The sequence below is a fragment of the Lissotriton helveticus genome, chromosome 7 (genome assembly GCF_964261635.1).
Source record: "Lissotriton helveticus chromosome 7, aLisHel1.1, whole genome shotgun sequence".
Lineage (NCBI taxonomy): Eukaryota > Metazoa > Chordata > Amphibia > Caudata > Salamandridae > Lissotriton > Lissotriton helveticus.
This window is the reverse complement of record NC_136068.1, coordinates 614,948,152-614,966,543: the sequence shown is the minus strand read 5'-3', so window position 1 is coordinate 614,966,543 and position 18,392 is coordinate 614,948,152. Positions and strand designations below refer to the sequence as shown.

At 43.9% G+C, this 18,392-nt stretch overlaps 1 protein-coding gene across 1 annotated transcript in view; it reads right to left on the bottom strand.

Moving 5' to 3' along the window:
• Positions 1-479: 479 nt before the first annotated feature.
• Positions 480-18,392, bottom strand: part of LOC144768842 (uncharacterized) — a 66,874-nt gene continuing 48,961 nt past the window's right edge. The window contains exons 13-18 of the mRNA XM_078652828.1: positions 18,135-18,167; positions 17,391-17,423; positions 17,197-17,229; positions 2,920-2,943; positions 2,809-2,823; positions 480-677 (exon numbers count right to left, since the gene is read on the bottom strand). Of these exons, the coding sequence (XP_078508954.1) occupies positions 2,815-2,823; positions 2,920-2,943; positions 17,197-17,229; positions 17,391-17,423; positions 18,135-18,167 (132 nt within the window). The 3' untranslated portion in view covers positions 480-677; positions 2,809-2,814. The remainder of the gene's footprint in view (positions 678-2,808; positions 2,824-2,919; positions 2,944-17,196; positions 17,230-17,390; positions 17,424-18,134; positions 18,168-18,392) is intronic.

The following is an 18,392-nucleotide window of genomic DNA, read 5'->3' as shown; positions in this document are numbered from 1 at the left end:
CATCTATAGTACCAATTGGTTCGTTGTAATATGTTTTGTTTGTATTTGCACTTTTATGATCTCGAACTAAAGTTTTATGATGATGATGAAACAGCTCAACCCATTCCGCAGCACTGCATTTTGACACCAAGGTTCAATTTTCCAACTAGCGTTATAGATCACATTCATAAGTACCCCAAGTAGTGTGTGGCACTTCCATCCATTCCTGGCCTTGTAGCTCAGAACATTGTGCATCATGGCGATTGAAGTTTATTGGCGCTACATGTTTGGACTTAAAAAAATATATCAGAATAGCAGATATCAAACATGACCTGGTGTTGCCTAATGGCCATGCTCATTTAGTGTGATACAAGATATGGTGCATCACATGGGTACTCTGTTCTCAATAGATGTCTGGTGTTTGCAGATCTTGCTCTCTAACCCTATAAACCATCACCAAGACATGGAAGATCCAATCAACACCAGGGACACAGAAAAAGTGGGATGCATTAGTTATTTTATTACACATCATTTAGATGAGACAGCAGGACCACAGTGGAATGTTGGTCAATCACATGCATATCTGAATCTGGAAGACGAGTCCTTAAATTAAAAACCAGGAAAGAGAAGAAGCAGGCAATTAACTTTCAATTCTGTTCAGAATCTTCCAGGTGATGCAGATACCAGGCCAGGCGTTACTAAAAGGAAATTACAGAAAATACAAAATAACTGATTTGTGTGAAATGATCGAAGTGCATACATACCTAAAGAAACTACTCAATGAAGCGCCAACAATCTCAGTATCAGTCAGCTCTCAATACCTCCTTCGCAAACCAGCATTTTAATGTTTGTACATGTGTGTGTCTGTGTGTGTGTATTTTAACACTCCCATACCAAACCATATTGATGCTCTTTAGAGAGCACCTAGGGGCAACAACATTGATGAATATTTAGCTCCTTTATGTTGCTTTTATTGCACAAAACGCAGTAGTTTAAAATATTTTTTATTATAGGGGTGATGTCAAACACATACTTTGTTCCTATTGTTTCAGGTATACGAAAATTCTTTGAAGTATGGATTGTACCCTACTGCAGGCCTTGTCAATGATTTTCTTCCCCTCAACTGTCAGCATAGCAGTGCTTTTAGACAATTACTGTCTAAACCAAACTTATAAACTTTACTACAGTACTTTTTTAAATCTGAGCCTTCTTCATAAAAGGTAAAAAACCCTGAATTTTCTAATTGCTCCTGGGGCCCATTGTTAGCTGTTCCTCCTTGAATGCATTTCCAAAAACGTCTTGCTTCTACAATTCACAAAGCACATCTTAAAACGGCAAAACTACAGCATTCACTCAAACGCCGCCTTCTGAACATCATATTTAAACATTTACTTTACTTTTTACTAAAGACAAACCGAAACCTAAAATGCTGTACTGAAATACCTGCTCTCAAAATACACTTTTCTATTTTAAAAAAAAAAGCATATTTGCTATATAAGCTTCTTTAAAATAACCAAATCATTTACAGAATACATAACAAATACCATTTGGGCTATGTCTGCTGCCCAGATCCTCTCTGAAAGGCCTGAAAACCTTATGGGTATGTAGTACTCAAAGTTTCTTAAAAATTAAGAGACATCGGACCTGAATACAAGTAAAGAGGAACACATTTAATGCATGCTTTTATTCATTAATTTCGCTCCACTTTATTAAACAGGTTAAGTTTTCCCACATCCAATATTACTGGATGCGGAAGAGCTTGCCCCGATTTTTGCAGCATGTAAAACTGACCTGAAAAATACCATGAGAATTTTTTTGTAGTAGCCAAGTCACATTCCCCTTTATTTCTATGAGGGTAAACATACAATGATGTCCCTTGTTAGAAAAAAATCCCACCCAATCTACCCACCACCTTCACCCACTTCCCACCCCATGTATGTGCCCATGCATACATTTACCACCTGGCCGGAGAAATAACCCATGCAGCTGCGACTTCCATATGATGTTATAACTAAACAAATCGATCTCAAATCGTTATTACCGATGCCATGGATCTAAACTGATTTTACTACTTTGTAATGGTGCTATGACGTGAATTTATCATGTGCCAAATCCATTCCAGTACCACACTACTCCTACTTAGTTCCACAGACTGATGTTTCATCGGCACCTGCTGTTGTCCACACAAATGTTTCACATTGGCCCATATATTTTCTGGCTCCTCCTTAGAACATCGGTGCACTGAGCCACATGGCTGAAAAGGGCTGTAATCTATTTTCAGTGGCAAAGAGTTCTTAGAATATCGAACGCATCCATACACATTCAACGGTACATACACATTGGGTGCAACCAGTTCAATATAATGAAGGTACACAATAGTTGACTTTGTGAAAGTGGAAACAGTGTTTATATCCAAGGTGAATAACACCACGTTTAACTGCACAGCTCATTAGAGATGTAAAACAATACCCTATCACCACTATGAACATATCACCTCAATATCAGCATGTGCTTGAGAAATGCCTCTAAAGTCAATTTGGAGTAATCGTCAAGGAGACCACAAAGTTTGCACTAAACGTAGATTATTGTGGATTGCTTCTTGCTCTGAATTGTTACAGTCCAGAACTGTGTCACATCACATCCATTGATCCCGTGACATTAATTCACACAGGCTGTATTGAAATGTGTTTCTCTTCAATCAAGTGGTACTGTGAACAGAGCTCAGCAAAGCGAAAACAATACCCGTTCCAGCTCTGGATTTCAACCGGTGAATTAGGATGCTACCTTAAACAATGCATTGTAATACATAGTAAAATAAAGTTTTTTTACCAGCACTCAGTAGCCCTGCAGAAGGAAAAGTAAAGGAAAACGTTAGAATCAATGTCACTTCACAGACATAGATAATTTTGGATATATAATTAAAAGAAAAGTTTATTTTACCATAAAGCCTCCACTATGACCACCCTGTAAAAGGAAATAAAAAGAGATAAGGGGTCATTGACAGTAATCCTTACTTGTAAAATCTATTATAAAACAGACACAATCTTTGTTTTCCTTACACTTCATTTGAAGAATTATCTTCACATTAAATGTGGCTTTCAAAATGTATTCCCAGAGAAACAGTTCCCAAAGTAGGACACACAGACCTATTCCATGCACAATAAAATATCATTACACTGTTGCTGCTCTTTCATTAAAGATGCAACTCTTTGGTCCTCTTCCTTTCTGTATGTGCTTTGTGAGAGGTTCAACAAAGCAACATTAGCACCCTTTCCTGTATCCACCATCTCAACAGGCCTTAACAAACCTTGAATTCTGACAGTTTTCTCTTTTTATACTTTAAATCACACTGATTTAGAGATCAAGAATCTGAAAGTATTCAGTATCAAACATAGAGGAGCAATTCATGTAATGTATTAGACCACACTTTATTATTCATACAAGGCCTGTGTAGACCTTCATTCTGTATCTTCCTGATATCTTTTTCCATGGTGAGTGCATTTTGTGCTGGTGCCTTGCACACATCAGTTTTGGTACTGGAAAAGAAGTAGTCTTTAAATACTAGCCCATTTTCCTACATGGAATTCAAAGGAACTATTTTGTGATAATAACAGCAACAACGTAGGACAGGAAATAGTAGCAATAATGCCAAGACCTAGAGGTGTATAGATTTCTAAAAGAAGAAATATTATTCATTGAGTGCTACTCAATTTAAACTTGATGCCATATAATCGACTATGCTGGCACTTGTACAGGTTCACTGAAAAAGTTGGGGGCATATTTAGGAGAGGCGTGCGTCATGTTTCAAAATGCATAGATATACATCTGTGATGCAAGCCTCTAAGCTACTTTGCATTGTTGTGAATGGTTAAAAAATATGGAGTACAGCAACGCCGCACACATCGTTGCGTTACCTTACTCTGTGCAAGGGAAGCCTTCCATGGGATTTGCGGTGGATGTTACCAAACATCTCATGTTTCTTTACGCATTCCCAGATTTACAAGGAATTGTACACCTGAGCATGCAGCAATGTTTCATGCCTCTCCAGCTGAGGTGTAATGAGGAGAAGTAAACGTATATCTCCTTGTTTGTTCCTCTTTCTATGTGTGCTGCAGAATGCATAAGGACCATTTTCTATAGGAAAAGCATGTTTGGACTTGGCTATATCTTTGGCATCACTTGAAGAATCTTCACAACATTTTCCCAAAAATGTCTGTTGTAATTCTGGTTGCGCATGGAACGTTTTGGGGTGTTTCGTCAAGCAGAGGCTAAGAAAAAGGGAGGGTCCGAAAAGTATGTTTCCAATGTTAATTCCCATAGAGTGTTATAACACGCCTGCAGCTCGAACCACTGGATGGAAAAATGGGTGCATGAGTGTCTGAGTGGATCTGAACTGGGTGTATAAGTGTCTCAGAGGATCTGTAAGTGGATTCATGAGTGCCTGAGCGCATCTGTGAGTGGGAGTGTCAGTCTTAGAGTGGGTCTGCAACTAGGGGCGTGAGTGTTTGAGTAGGTCTGTCAGAGGGTCAATGAGTCACTCAGTGGCTCTTTGAATGGGTGTATGAGTTTTAAGTGGGTCTGTGATTGGATCCTTGACTGTTGGCTCAAGCATTCGCAATTAATCATGAAATTGTTGTGAACTAGTCGCAATCACTGACAAGCAAAGTTGAATTTCCTTAAATTTCTCAACAACTAATTAACAGACTTACACCAGATAACTGAAAGCATGATCTGTGAACCAAAATCTACCTTCCTTTCAAACTCGGTGTAATTCTGTTGAGGAAGAAACCTCTCAGGGTTGTTTGTGTGCAGGAAGGTGCAAAAAACACTTCTGCCTGCAAAGAAGGCACCCTAGCACCATGGTGGAAATGTGCCATTGTTGGTGCTTGGCAGAGAAAACAGTACCAGTACAAGGGTTAAGGATAGAAATGTTTTGTATTGGATACATACAGTGCGTATCCACCCTCTACCTCTAGTGCTGCGCAGCAAAGTGTTTAGCTGCACAGCGCTGCATCACAAACTCTAAAAATTGGTACTTAGGCTGGATAGTCAGTCCAAAATTAGAGTGAGGATATTTTGAGCTCTTGTCTAATGAGTGTGTATTCATGTGCTACAAGTGAGCTCACTCCTTTGACAAGGCCACTGGATGATGCAGTACTTGACATTAATCTTATTTAGATGAACAACATATTATTTCAATTACATTATTTTTATTCTGTTTATAAGTGAAATGATGAATAAAGTCACATTTACAAAGGGCCGTAATTTTGCGGACAGAGGTAAATCCATTGGTATGGCAGAATACATTGCACCCGCCATACCGAGTGTCCTCTGCCCACCAAGTTTAGAGATGTCTGCCAGCCCAGCAGGCATTTCTTAACATTGGCAAGAACTGTTGTGGCTATTATTCTCCCATGTAGGTTGTTTAATGTGCATATGGATGTACTCCTTTCTCTCCTGTGAACAGCATCACTGTGCATGCTATGCTTGTAATCCTTTCTCCCAAAGGCAGTTTCAGCTGTGCATGCACTTCTTTTGTTTTCTCCCAAGTAAGTTTTTAATGTGTGTGCCCATGAATTCCTTTCTCTCTCAAAAAATGAGGCAATAGATCCCCTTCATTGCACTGACGCACAACAGCAATTGACAGTGCAGCTAGGGACCCAGCATAGCCTCTCTTGCAGACCCGTTCTGTGGGGGAGCACACTGCCTGGGGACCGAAAAACTACATTTTTTAGTGTAGTCTCTGATTGAGAAAGGTGCCTCATCTCGTGCTTACCCCAGATAGCCTACAGGCTGAAGCTTCTGCCTCCAGATACAAAGAGAAGGATCTTGTGCTGTAAGGTAGGACATTTATCTCTCTTCTTTTCTGTGCTCCGCCTTTGTTAGCACATAGAAATAGGGATGTACAAGTTAAAGTGCATAAAGATGAAGAAGGGAACTCCTTCAAGAACAGTACAGCCCACTGGAGCCTCTCAGAGGCAGGTAAGAGAGGTGGTAAAATTGTTTCCCAAAGGCTATACAAGAACCTTCCCAGAAAGACCATTTTTGTTATTTATTTTTTGGAGTCCTTAGTAAAAAATTGGTGATGTCCCCACAGACCTGAATACTTTGTTCATTCCCAGGAAACATTTCTTACTTCCAAATTTATTCGGACTGGCTTAGAATGCAGAGCCTGCTCGTCTCCCATTAGACAGCAACAGCTGAGGCTCGGGTGTGCAGTGTCCAGTGTCTAACTTCACCCCTCCCCCACCAAACTGCGCAACACAGTCATGAGGGTTCGTGGGACTCATAATAATGGTGCTTTTGCGATAGTGAAGCTCATTTGCATTCAGCGCACATTACAGACTGAATGGCCTTTGGCGCCTTAGCAAAAAGGTTTAGTATGTCAAAACAGGGCACGTTCTACCACTTCCAAAGGGCAGAGATTATAGAATACTGTAGATAATAAATGGTGTGTAGACGCAGCGCTTTCAGGTGTTCTATGGCCTTGAGGCACTGAACACAGAAGGTGTTACTGACAATTTCAAAGCTAGTCAGTTCATTGGCATCCGAACAAATTAATGCTTACTTGGCTCTTTGGGATTAGTCCTGAAACTGTTGATTGGACATGGGTTTGGGCACCCAATGCACAATCCAATGACATACCTTCTGAGCTAAGAAGGCTTCAGAAAAGTAGGCTCTGCAAATGGCACAAGAGTGTGCGCAAATACAATATATTCATCTGGTTCTGTATATTTTCTGCTTCAAGCTATTTTTAGCAAAAGGGCCTTTTTGTTGATGTCTAGTTTCCCCAGTGAAAGATCAGAACATACACATAGTGGGCAGAGGCAGACTGCTCCTCCTAATGAGATTCAGGATGGCTGCCTTCATGACTGCAAATGGAATTGTAACCGACAGGTGGGACACACACTACAGTGGGATGGTTCCATCCAGTGGCTATATTGTAACAAACAATAGAAGTACAGATGTACTTTCCCACAGGATGCTGTACAAACACACACCAACATGCTGACGAAGCAAATTCACATTTCTTTTCCTGCCTTTAAAACTGCCCATATCTACAAAAACAGGAGGACTTTGACAGCTACTGTTCCTGATAAGGAAAGGGAAATTTCACTGCATTTACATTTCAAATGTCTTCCAGGCTAGGCTTCAGAACCAGCCTTTGTGTAGTGATTCCCCTCACAGCAGGGCAGTCTCCAGACTGGTGAACTCACAATAGAGGCACAAAGAGGTGTGACAGCTCTGCACTGAAGTGTAATTAAGTTAGACAAATGTTTGGGGGCCTGGCCAGCCGAGCAGCAAGCTGGCCGCTCTTTGAGAGTCTCTGCCAGCTGCAAAATAATTACTCACATACCTAATAAACTGGGAGCCTTAAACTGCTCTGGATGTGAGGCATATATCTATAAGAAAAGCCGGAACCAGCTGTGGTGCATATAATTGAGGAGCAACTGCACAATCAGCTGTAATCAGAGTGGAACCCCCGACTGGCCTACGTATCGGGAAGAAATAGGCCGATGCGTTGCCGCTGTGACTCCACGGCGGGGCACAAATATCCTGTCGTAAAGGTGACTGGGTGGGCGCAGGCAAGTGCCCATCCATGACAGCAACAACTGTTGTAGAAATAAGGCCGCTAAATAACTAACCGGCCCTGCCGGAGCCCAGGGGAGGGCGTGCGGTCTACCAGAGGATGAGCAGTGACTGCTGCGGAGAGACCTGGAGGTAGCGGCCTAATATCACCAAATACAGATGAGGACCAAGCGCCTACCTGTGTGTGCTGAATAGACCGCAGACTGCATCGGAGGTCGGGTAAGGAACGGCTAAGAGTGCCATAGAGGTCCTTGGACGACGATGACTGCCGCTGTTATGCGTGTGTCCTGGGGCATGGGCGGGAGGCTGCTCCTGATGTCGGCGATCTCTGCTGTGGTTCCCCCCTCCCCTCCAGGGGGGATAGTTGGGTCTGCAGAGTGAGCCTCTGAAGAGGAGGGCGAAGACAGCTGCTGAAATAAGGCCCCATAACAACTGACCGGCCCTGCCCGAGCCCTGGGGATGTGTGCGGCCTGCGCAGGGACACAAGGTGACTGTTGCAGAGAGCCCCGGAGGTAGCGGCCTAACATCGCCAAATGCTGATGCACACTGGTCGCCTACCTGTGTGCGCTGAATAAGCCGAAGATTATATTGGAGGTCAGGTAAGGAGCTGCTGAGAGTGCCAGTGAGGTCCTGGGACCAAATTCCACTGACCCCAGGCGGGAGGCTGCTCCCACTGTCGGTGATCACTGCTGTGGCCCCCCCCCCCCCGCATGGGATTGTTGTGACTGCTGGGTGTGCCACCTAGGGGAAGTGCAGAGGCTGCTACTCTGTTGCCCACCAGCCGGGCAAGTGGAGATACAGAAGTGAATATTGGGGCTCGAACCAGGACGTATCGTACAGGCCCAAAGTGAGGTGTAAAATATCAACGCTGTCAACCCAGAAACAAGTAGAGATGTGTTACAGAAGGCCCTAAATCAAGATCTGCCTGCAGTGCCACGTAAAGGAATTATCAAATCGTATTGCGCTGGAGATGAGGCCGAATTGAGCGACACAAAACGCTAAGCCTGAGGCGGCAGCTGGGAAGTCCGGTAAGACCTACCACAAGGCAATACCAGGGTGTTTAAGCATAGCTAATATCCAAACCTCACAGAAAACTCCGCGAGGAGGGCGCTTGGTGGTACACCAGAGACCCTGCTCTAGAGTGACCACAGGACGTAGGATAATGGTAAATGCTGGGCGACCCTGGGTCTGGATTCTCTTACTAGCCTGAGATCTGCCCCCTACCTCCTTAGACTTTCTGATTGTGGAATTAAATTACAAAATCCTGGAGACTTGGGAAAACATGATACTAAGCAAACAAAGCTAGCCTTCAAAACTAAAAGACTAATTTGCCAGTTGGATGTGGGTACATATGCTGATACTGACCAGGGTGCTTAGGATGGGGCAGTAGGCGGAAACAAGGACCTTAGATCCCTACTTCTAGACATGAAATCTAGCCTACAAACAATAAACTATAAACTAGGTCTACTTACCTCACAAATGGATCAGGTCAAGAAACAAGTAGACTCCCATTAGACCCGACTAGACCTATTAGACAATGGTGCAAAGGTAGCGCGCAAATCCCAACTCGAAACCAAGGAAAAGCTGCTTCAACAGGACAAACTACTTTATCAGAGCCAAGAATGATGACCTTGAAGCAAGATCTCACTGAAACAATCTATGGATAATAGGCATTCCGGAAACTACGGTGATCTCCAAGATGGAAACATTTGCTACAAGATCTTTTTGGCGAAGAGCTCTCTGGAATGTTTTATAGTAGAGAGAGTCCACAGGACACTAGGACCTAGGCCACTGGTTGGTGCCCCACCAATACCAATTTTGTCGCTTTTATTAAACTACCAGTATTGAGACACCGTTGTGCGCCTAGCCAGAGAACGAGGCACCATCCATTACAAGGGTAACATCTCCACGTTCCCAGACTTCACCCCGGGGGTACAGGCAGCCAGGAGGGAATTTGTGGCAGTTAAGGGTCTCCTGAAACAAGCAGATATACCCTATGCTCTTCTGTACCTGGCCAAACTAAAAATACCACACAAGGGTTCAGTGCACCATTTTAAAGACACAAATTTGTCCATGAAGTATGCAAAACATGTTGGGGGCCAGAAGAAAGCAAACAGGGCAGTTGTGGTTGTATCACCTGCTGCCAGAATTAGTGATAATGACTAAATCGTGTAGCCTGTGCCGCCAGGCATTACTAAATTGTCACTAACTTGCTATAACTCCATTTTCTGCTATTGCTAAGTCGCAAATATCTCTAAAATGTTAGAATAATGTGTAGTTGGCCCGTGCCGGTAATGCCAATTACATTTTTGCATTGTTATATTGCAGGTAGGCTCTCAAACACTTGTCTGGGGATCTTCTTTTAGTTTGACAGATGGGGGGAACGTATACTCAACCTGTTGGGGGGTTTGGTGTGGGCGGAGGAAGGGATGGTAATGTTAATAAAGTTATAAAGGACAGTAAGAAAATGATCATTAAATCTATAGTAGGATTCCACTACTGGATAAATGCAAGCTTGACTTTTACACTGGGTTCACTGTTTCATATACCTCTGGGTCACGTCAACAAGAATCGTTATTGTAACTACCCAGAGACAATAGGCACACAAGATGTGTCACCTAATGCTAAAGCACCTCATCCATGACAACCCTTAATCTACTTACTTGGAACATCAGAGGACTAAATAACCACTGTAATATCATACTGGTACATGCTTACTTGACAAAACACAACATAGATATATGCTTTATGCAAGAAACGCACTTAAGAAACAACACACAAACTAAGCTAAATAATAAGCGCTGGAGCTCAATCTACTCTTCTATCAATTCTAACTTTGCCAGAGGGATGTCCATATTGATCTGACGTTGCATAGATTGGACAGAAACGATAACACATACAGACACAGAGGGCAGATATGTGGTCCTGGGTGGGAGGCTAGGTGCGACAAAAGTTGCACGCGCTGCTATGTATGGCCCAAATGTTGACTTGCCAGATTTCTTTCAAACTGTGTTGGCTAAAATCACCATGGTAGTACAGGACACAGTCATATGGGGTAGAGACTTCAATGCTCTACTAGATGGCCGTATGGACAGGAAGGGAGGGGCTTGCAGACTACACCCAAGATCTAACAAGACACTTAACACCATAATAACAGAGGGACATTTATTAGATATTTGGAGACCCAGGCACCCGGCTACATCTGAGGGCACATATATATCAGCGCATCATAATGCCTGGTCATGCTTAGACAACTGGTTGGTGTCATCAGACATAGAGGCTTGGACGACAGAGGTCAGACACCTATCCAGAACCTTGTTGGATCATGCTCCTGTCTTGTTGCGATTGACCATGCCCAAAGGTCCCCCTGAGGTTAATAATTGGAGATTCCCTTCTCATGTGTAACTGATACAATCTTCAGGGAACAAATCAGAGGGGATATAGAAGATTAATTTGCCACAAACGCAGGCACGGTGCAATCCAAAGCTACTTTATGGGAGGCCTTCAAGGCGGTTATACGGGGGCAGAGTATTTCCAGACAGGCTGGGCTATTGAAATCAATTAGGCTGATCCTCCAGGAACTGGAATCCTACAGTATTACAGAATTTGGGAACTACAACTCCTGGGAGACATTCGGGAGCTAATTTCTGAATACGAAGAGGAGGCACTCACAGAGGTGAAATTTGGGGGGAATATGCACAGGCTAGATGATATGGCGAGGGAGACAGACCCAGTAAAACTCTAGTTTATATGCTGTGCCCACCTGGTAATGCCACGTTCATATCCGAGATTCTGGATGATAACCAAGTTGAGGTCAGAGGCCCGCAAGAAATTTTAGACCAATTTTCTCAATTCTACACTGCATTATATTCCTCCTCCTCACGTGCAATACCCGCAGAGGTGCAGACCTATTTAGATTCCATTGAGCTGCTGTGGTTGAGCACGGGGCATCGGGCCTACCTGGATGAGCCTCACACTGTAGAAGATATACAACAAGTAATAAACAGCCTGCCCTCGGATAAAGCCCTCAGGTCGAACGGCCTCACAGCTGCATTCTATAAAAGCTATGTGGACCTGTTATCCCCCAGGGAACTGGGATTCTACCCCCACAATGAGAGAAGCAATCATATTATTACTGCTCAAGCCAGGGAAACAGCCAAATGAAAGAGACTCATATCGCCCTCTATCTTTAATTAATGCCGATACTAAAATGTATGCTAACTTATTTGCAAACAGAATGCAGCCCCTATTTCCCTTGATCGCCAGTCCCGATCAATCGGGCTTCATCCCAGATAGATCTACAGAACACAATCTACGCACCTTTTTCGCGGTACTGCATTATTTAAATCCCCAAACACAAGCCTTGGCGGCGCTTTTAGATGCTACCAAGGACGGCCTTTGACTCGCTAGCGTGGCAACATCTTTTTACCATGTTAGCAAGATTAGGATTTAGCCCAACATACAATAACCAGATCAAATTACTGTATACAAGCCCCTCTGCTAGACTTAGATTAAATGGATTGGTCCCTTCGAAGATACCAATCACCGAGGTACAAGACAGGGCAGCCCCTTGTACCCCCTCTTGTATACAATCGCAATGGAGCCATTAGCTGCGAGATTGAGGGAGCACCGCGAGGACATGGGACTTTGTTTCTCCACTAGGAGAATAATCATATCACTGTACGCAGATGATGTCCGCTCTCTTGGTCGGATCACATGGCCATTCCCCTTGCTTTTAGATATTCAAATTCCATCCTAGCCCCTGCAAACCCCAGTAAGTGGGAACTTAAAAGAAACTTTAAAGGAATAAACTGTGACACACTAGCCCCTCTGCTACCCAACCACGCCCAGCTACCTACATTGAACACACATAGTGCTGCGCTTGACTTGCACAATTCTATCCTGAAGGCAATAGATAAACTGGCCCCTATCAAGCCACACTATTCTGCCAGAAAACGCCCTTCAGCGCCTTGGTTCTCTGACACCCTCAGGTCCCTCAGGCAGGGATGTAGAAGACAGGAGAGAGCCTGGAGACTTAATTTAGATCCTGAAGAAAAGCAAAAACATAAGATTCTACTTAAAGAATATAAATCTGCGGTGCTTGTGGAAAAGAAACAACATTTTTCTAAGATAACCACTTCCCTTAGCTCCACCAGGGAATTGTTTAAAACCATTGACTCCCTATCAGCCCTGCAATCTCCAGACCCTACTGTGGCATCACAGGAGCTCTGCAACCAGATAGCCACTTTCTTCCATGTAAAGATAACCGTTATCTATTCCAGTCTATAAGCTCCTAATCAGGAATCAGAACTCCCGTTTTCCTCTGTTCCTTGGGGTCTGCCCTAAGCCCTCTCAGTCCGCTAGAAATGTAGTTGTCATCTTTGACAATAAACTCTCTTTCGACAAACAGGTCAGCAGGACGATCTCCACCTGTTGTGGAGCTCTTAGAACCCTGAGGAAGTTGGTGCACTATCTTTCCCCAGAGGCCCAAAAAACTGCAACTGTTGCACTAATCTCCTCTAGGTTAGATTATTGCAACGCACTGTACCTGGGTATCAATAAACAGCAGGTACAATGCCTGCAAGTGGTACAAAATGCAGCTGCTCGGTTTGTCGTTGACGCCCCTAGACTTTCATCAGCAACCTCCATTAGGAGGGCGATTCATTGGCTCCCTATGCAGGCCAGGATAGAGTTCAAGGTTCTTTGTCTCACTCACCGTGCCTTGTATGCCGATGGATCGGAAGATCTCAAATCCTTGCTAACACCTTATACCCCTGGTAGGGTCCTTCGATCGGCCAACAAAAATCTTCTGATGATCCCCAAAATCTACAAAGCCAGATGGGGCGGGAGGTCTTTCCACTCCCTTGTCCCCAAGATCAGGAATATCCTTCCGGCGGATATTAAAGGTCAGTCGACCTACTCTCTCTTTCATAAAGCCCTAAAGACCTGGCTCTTCAGGGAGACCTATCTGTAATGTCTTCTCTTTTCCTGTCTGCTGGTTCTTCAGGGAGACCTATCTGTAATACCTTCCCCTCTCCTCACAGCCTATTCCATCGTTAGCGCCTTGACGCCTACGGGCAATGTTGCGCTGGATAAATCCCTTTTCAATTTAATTCAATTCAATTATAAAATTTGGGGGACTATCAGGTATACAAATAAATTGGTAAAAATCGGTTCTATTTCCACTCACGACAAACACCAAACCCTGTCAAACAGAATATCCTCTGAAATGGGCTGAAGGACCCATTCAATATTTGGGAATATGGCTTGGCTAAGCAGTGATATTCAAGAACTGTGGGACATGAACTATGGCAGAGTAGTGACATGGCTAGAGGGCAAGATAGGGACTTGGACTAGAGTACCTTTGTCTTTGGGAGGTCGTATAGCTTTAGCTAAAATGGTTATTTTGCCTAACTTTTTATATCTATTCATAAATATTCCACTTACACTAACATAGGATTTCTTCAAGACACTTCAGTCCCTATTAACGTCATTGATCTGAGCTAGAAAACAAGCTCAGGTCTCATGGGAGCTACTGACGCTTCCCCTGACACTGGGAGGGCTGGGGGCACCAGACATTTTGTTACATGCATATTTCCCCCAAGCTCAGTTCCTCCATTATTGGGTCCACCCTTTACCGTTTCAGCCACATTTCGCAGTTGAGCGTGATAAAGCTGCACCCACGCCACTACCACTTGCTATATACCAACCATATAAAAGACCACATAATGAGATTGACACAGTAGAGTCACTAAGATGGGGCTGTGAAGGTCTGAGAAACAAATGCAAATTAGAGGTCCTATATGCACCCTCTATCCCTTTGGCGCATAACCCATGTATCCCCCCCAATGGAGGACAGGGGAAGCGTGAGGCTGGTGCATGGGCTAGGGATAAACACACAATGCAGATCTATATTCTGAGAATAAATTCCGCCCCTTACTGGCAGAACAAAAGGAAAAACACCAACTTTTTCAGAGTTGTTTCTATATCCTCAAATAAAAGCGGCCTGCCAACAAGCAAACACCATCTTCCCTAGGCCCCCGCCCAGGCTACATGCACTTGAACATTTGCTGACTGGCCCAACTCCACACAGACTCATCACAAGAATATATAGCTACATGCAAAACACTGCTCCAGTGATGATCCCAAAACCACTGATTGAATTGAACACTGAAATAAATCCTCCAAACTGGGAAGAGCAGTGGAAATTCTGCTGCTCCCAGCTATATGTGCTCTCTCTCAATTTCAGGCTAAAGTGAACACATTTTAAGTTCCTACATAGATTCTATAGAACACCGATCCAGCTAAACCGCATGGGACTTAGGCCTGACACTAGCTGTTGGAGATGCAGGTCTGAGCCGGCAACTTTTCTGCATCTGGCCTGGAGTTGCTCTCCCGTAGCAAAATACTGGGTTGATATCTACAGCATAATTGGGTAATCACTAGGAACTCTGGTAGCCCTTACACCTTTGACAGGCTTACTGGAATATGTGAAAAATATTCCTGTGAGCACAGGGAAACTACATGCAATGCTCCTACTCCTGGCAAGGAGACAAGTGGCTTTGCACTGGGGGAAGTTCAAGGCACTTCACTAATATCCCCTTCTCAGTTTTTATAACTGCCAAGGGTCCACCATTAAAATAGTCTTTTGAGTCCAGGGACCAATTGGACAGTTTTTTAATCCACACACTATTCACCTTCACTGCACACTCATGGCAAAATACTAACTCTGCTGTAACCAGGCGTTGAAGCACACCCGAGGTACACTCAGTGCCTTGGGTGGGACCCGATGATGAAGCATGCCACCAACTAGGTTGGTGGGTTAGGGTCTTCATAAAATACCAAATGTTTTTTCAAAATGCTTTTCCATCTGCAAAACACATTAGGAGCTTCTACCCTGTAGCTAGTTCCCATTGATTTTCATACATTACATGGGGAAGTGAACTAGCTCTAGCCTTTCCTCTCTCTCCCGCTTGATATTGATTACTATTTCTAATGTGTCATCTGAGTGGCTGTGTGACTGTCTGTACCAGTGTGTGAGTGGATGTCTGAGTGTCTGTATAGGCATGTGAGTAGGTGTGTGCCTGGCTGTATGGCTCTCTCAGTGGATGTGTGAGTGGTATCCATTGTTGTTTAAACATATGTTCCAACAGTGATGCTAAATTTCGTAGGGTGTCCTTATGAGAGAAACAGTTGGAACAGAGTGGCCTTAGCCCTCGTGTGTTCGTTGCAAACCCTACCACTCTGTCTTAACCACACATATGCCTTAACAGCGCATATGCCTTAACCACGCATATGCATGGGTAACTTGCTGGCTGCCTGGCGGAAGAGGAAGGATTGCAAGGTGGTGAGGTACGTGGGGTTTTCGGGGTGGGGATAGTTTGTAGGCGATGGGGTCGTTTTGGGGGCTGGGATAGTTTTGGGGGCTGGGGTGGTTGGATCTTTGTCAGGGCTGGTGGGTCATGAGTTTTAGGGCTCAGGGTAGGGAACAAAAAAGGGAAATTTATAGGCTGAGGTGGCAGTTAGGCTGGTGCAGGGGGTAGGTTTTAGGTGGTGGGGCTGGTTTTAGGGCTCAGGGAGGGGAGCTGGTTTTGGAGTACTTTTTTAGGTGGCTGGGTTTTAGGGCTTAGGGCAGGGGACAGGAAAGGGACAGTTTACAGTTCGAGGGGGCTGTTGGGCTGGGGCGGGGGGAGGTGGGGGTAGGTTTTAGGGGGTGGGGATGTTTTTAGGCCTCGAGGTGGGGGGCTGGGGTCGGAGTAGTATTTTGAGGAATGGAGGTTGGATTTTAAGGATCAGGATAGGGGTCAGGGTAGTTTATAGGGCTGGGGCGGGTAGATTAGACTGTAGGGGGTAATTTTAAGGGATTAGGGCAGAGAGACAGGAGTGTGATCTTTACCACACATGTCCCTTTACCAGTCATGTATTTATCACAAAATTGCGTGGTAAAGGCATGCATGGTAAAGGCACATGTGGTAAAGACTCGGTCATGGTTTAGGCATGTGTTGTTCCATTACACAACTTACTTATGAACACTTTTTTTTATAAAAACTGTTACACCAATAAAATTGCCCTTTCTGGGAATCTGGTTTTAGAAATCTGTTTGCATCAGTTACTAGCAGGTGTGATCTTGACCTACCAGGAAGAAAACATTACCCCTTATGGCTCACTAAGAGAATTGAGATAGATACAGGAATGGGATGACACAGTGTGCATATATATGTACGGTGTAGTCACACCGATAGTTATGAACTTAAGCAGTAGCTTATTGATCTGCCATTAAGTGGTCTCAATACTCCTGAGCTTGAAACAGGGAAACTTTGGCTTTAACTAAAACCACAGGAATCACCACTAATGTCGTTTTATCTTTTTCATTTAGTAAACAAACACTGTTGTATTTAAGCCACCATCCTTGTCAATCAAACAGAGCTGATTTTTTGTAAAAGGGATGGTGACATCTTCTAAAACTAGTGGATAAAATGTCATGTAACAACCAAAAGTGGTGTAGGCCTATCTCAATGGACATAGGCTATCGACAGCCCCTACTCATCAATTTTGTACAATGAAAAGACGTGAGTCATAAAATGTATAATTTATATGATATAGATATGTATATATTATTTTCCTTACTGTAGCTCCGCCTCCTACGTTCGCAATGCCTTTCTAGAGGACAAATAGAGGACAGTATTAATAGAGAGGAAGGTGTAAGACTGTAAAATATGATTCATTTATAGATCAAAGGCAATACATATGTGAGACCACAGTTCCCGGCAGGAGTTCCCCACCACTCTTCAACGATATATTAAATTAGAGCTAACGCTTACCACAAGTCCGGTTAGTGCATTTCCAAGACCGCCCTGGGGGACAAATACACATCAGGTTAGCAGGGAATGAGACATATTGTTAATTCTCTGGCAGGCAACATATGTTGGAGGGACTTTAGCAGTGGCATCCCTATCAAAGGTGCAGAAGGCAGGGGCATAGCTTGGTAAGTAAGGTTGGGGGTGCCTTCAGATTTCCCAACAAGCACTCTGCATTTCTTAAATACATTATTAGAAGCAGGACAGGGGGGCTTAGGAGGCAGTGGAGAGAGAGGAGTGTTAGGCTACTTAAAACAGAATCGTTTTCAAATTAACCAAGTTTTAAGGCAGAGACTGGAAACAGAGACAGAATGTCTGTATTTGTTTGTCAGTGCGGAAATGTAAAAATCCAGGGTGACTTCGACAGAGACTTCATCATACCAGACTGAAAGCATCTATACCCAACAATATACTACAAATACACCCCCCTCATTCCCCCCAAAGCTCCGCCCTTGGCAGCAGTTCCAAAGGAAACTGAAAATAGAGAACAGTAGCAGCAGGGTAGATTGTGACATAAATCTCAAATATGATGTGTATATTGGTGAGGTGCAACCGGCCTATTCTGCAGGGAAAATAGAGAACAGCAATACTGGGAGGAGGGGGTGGAATATTGTAAACCATGATTGCATTATCAGTCAGAATCAATCAAATAGGGATAACTGTTTCTTGCAGGCTCCCTCCCCTGCACTCATGCAAGGTAATGCTTACCGCAACTCCACCTAACAATTGAGCAAGGCCGCCCTGAAAGACAAAATAAAGAATAACTGAGCAGAGGGCTGATGCACTGTAATGTCTGCTATGGGGACTCGGTTTGGGAGGGACTTTGGCAGAGGCATAGACGTCAATGGGACAGCAGTTGCAGTGGCTTAAGGGGCCCAATGCTTCTCAGACAGGGCTGTTTTCACTAAACAATTGAGATTTTGGGGTTCGTTTTCAATCCACACAGGCGTGTTGTTTTGCAGTAGA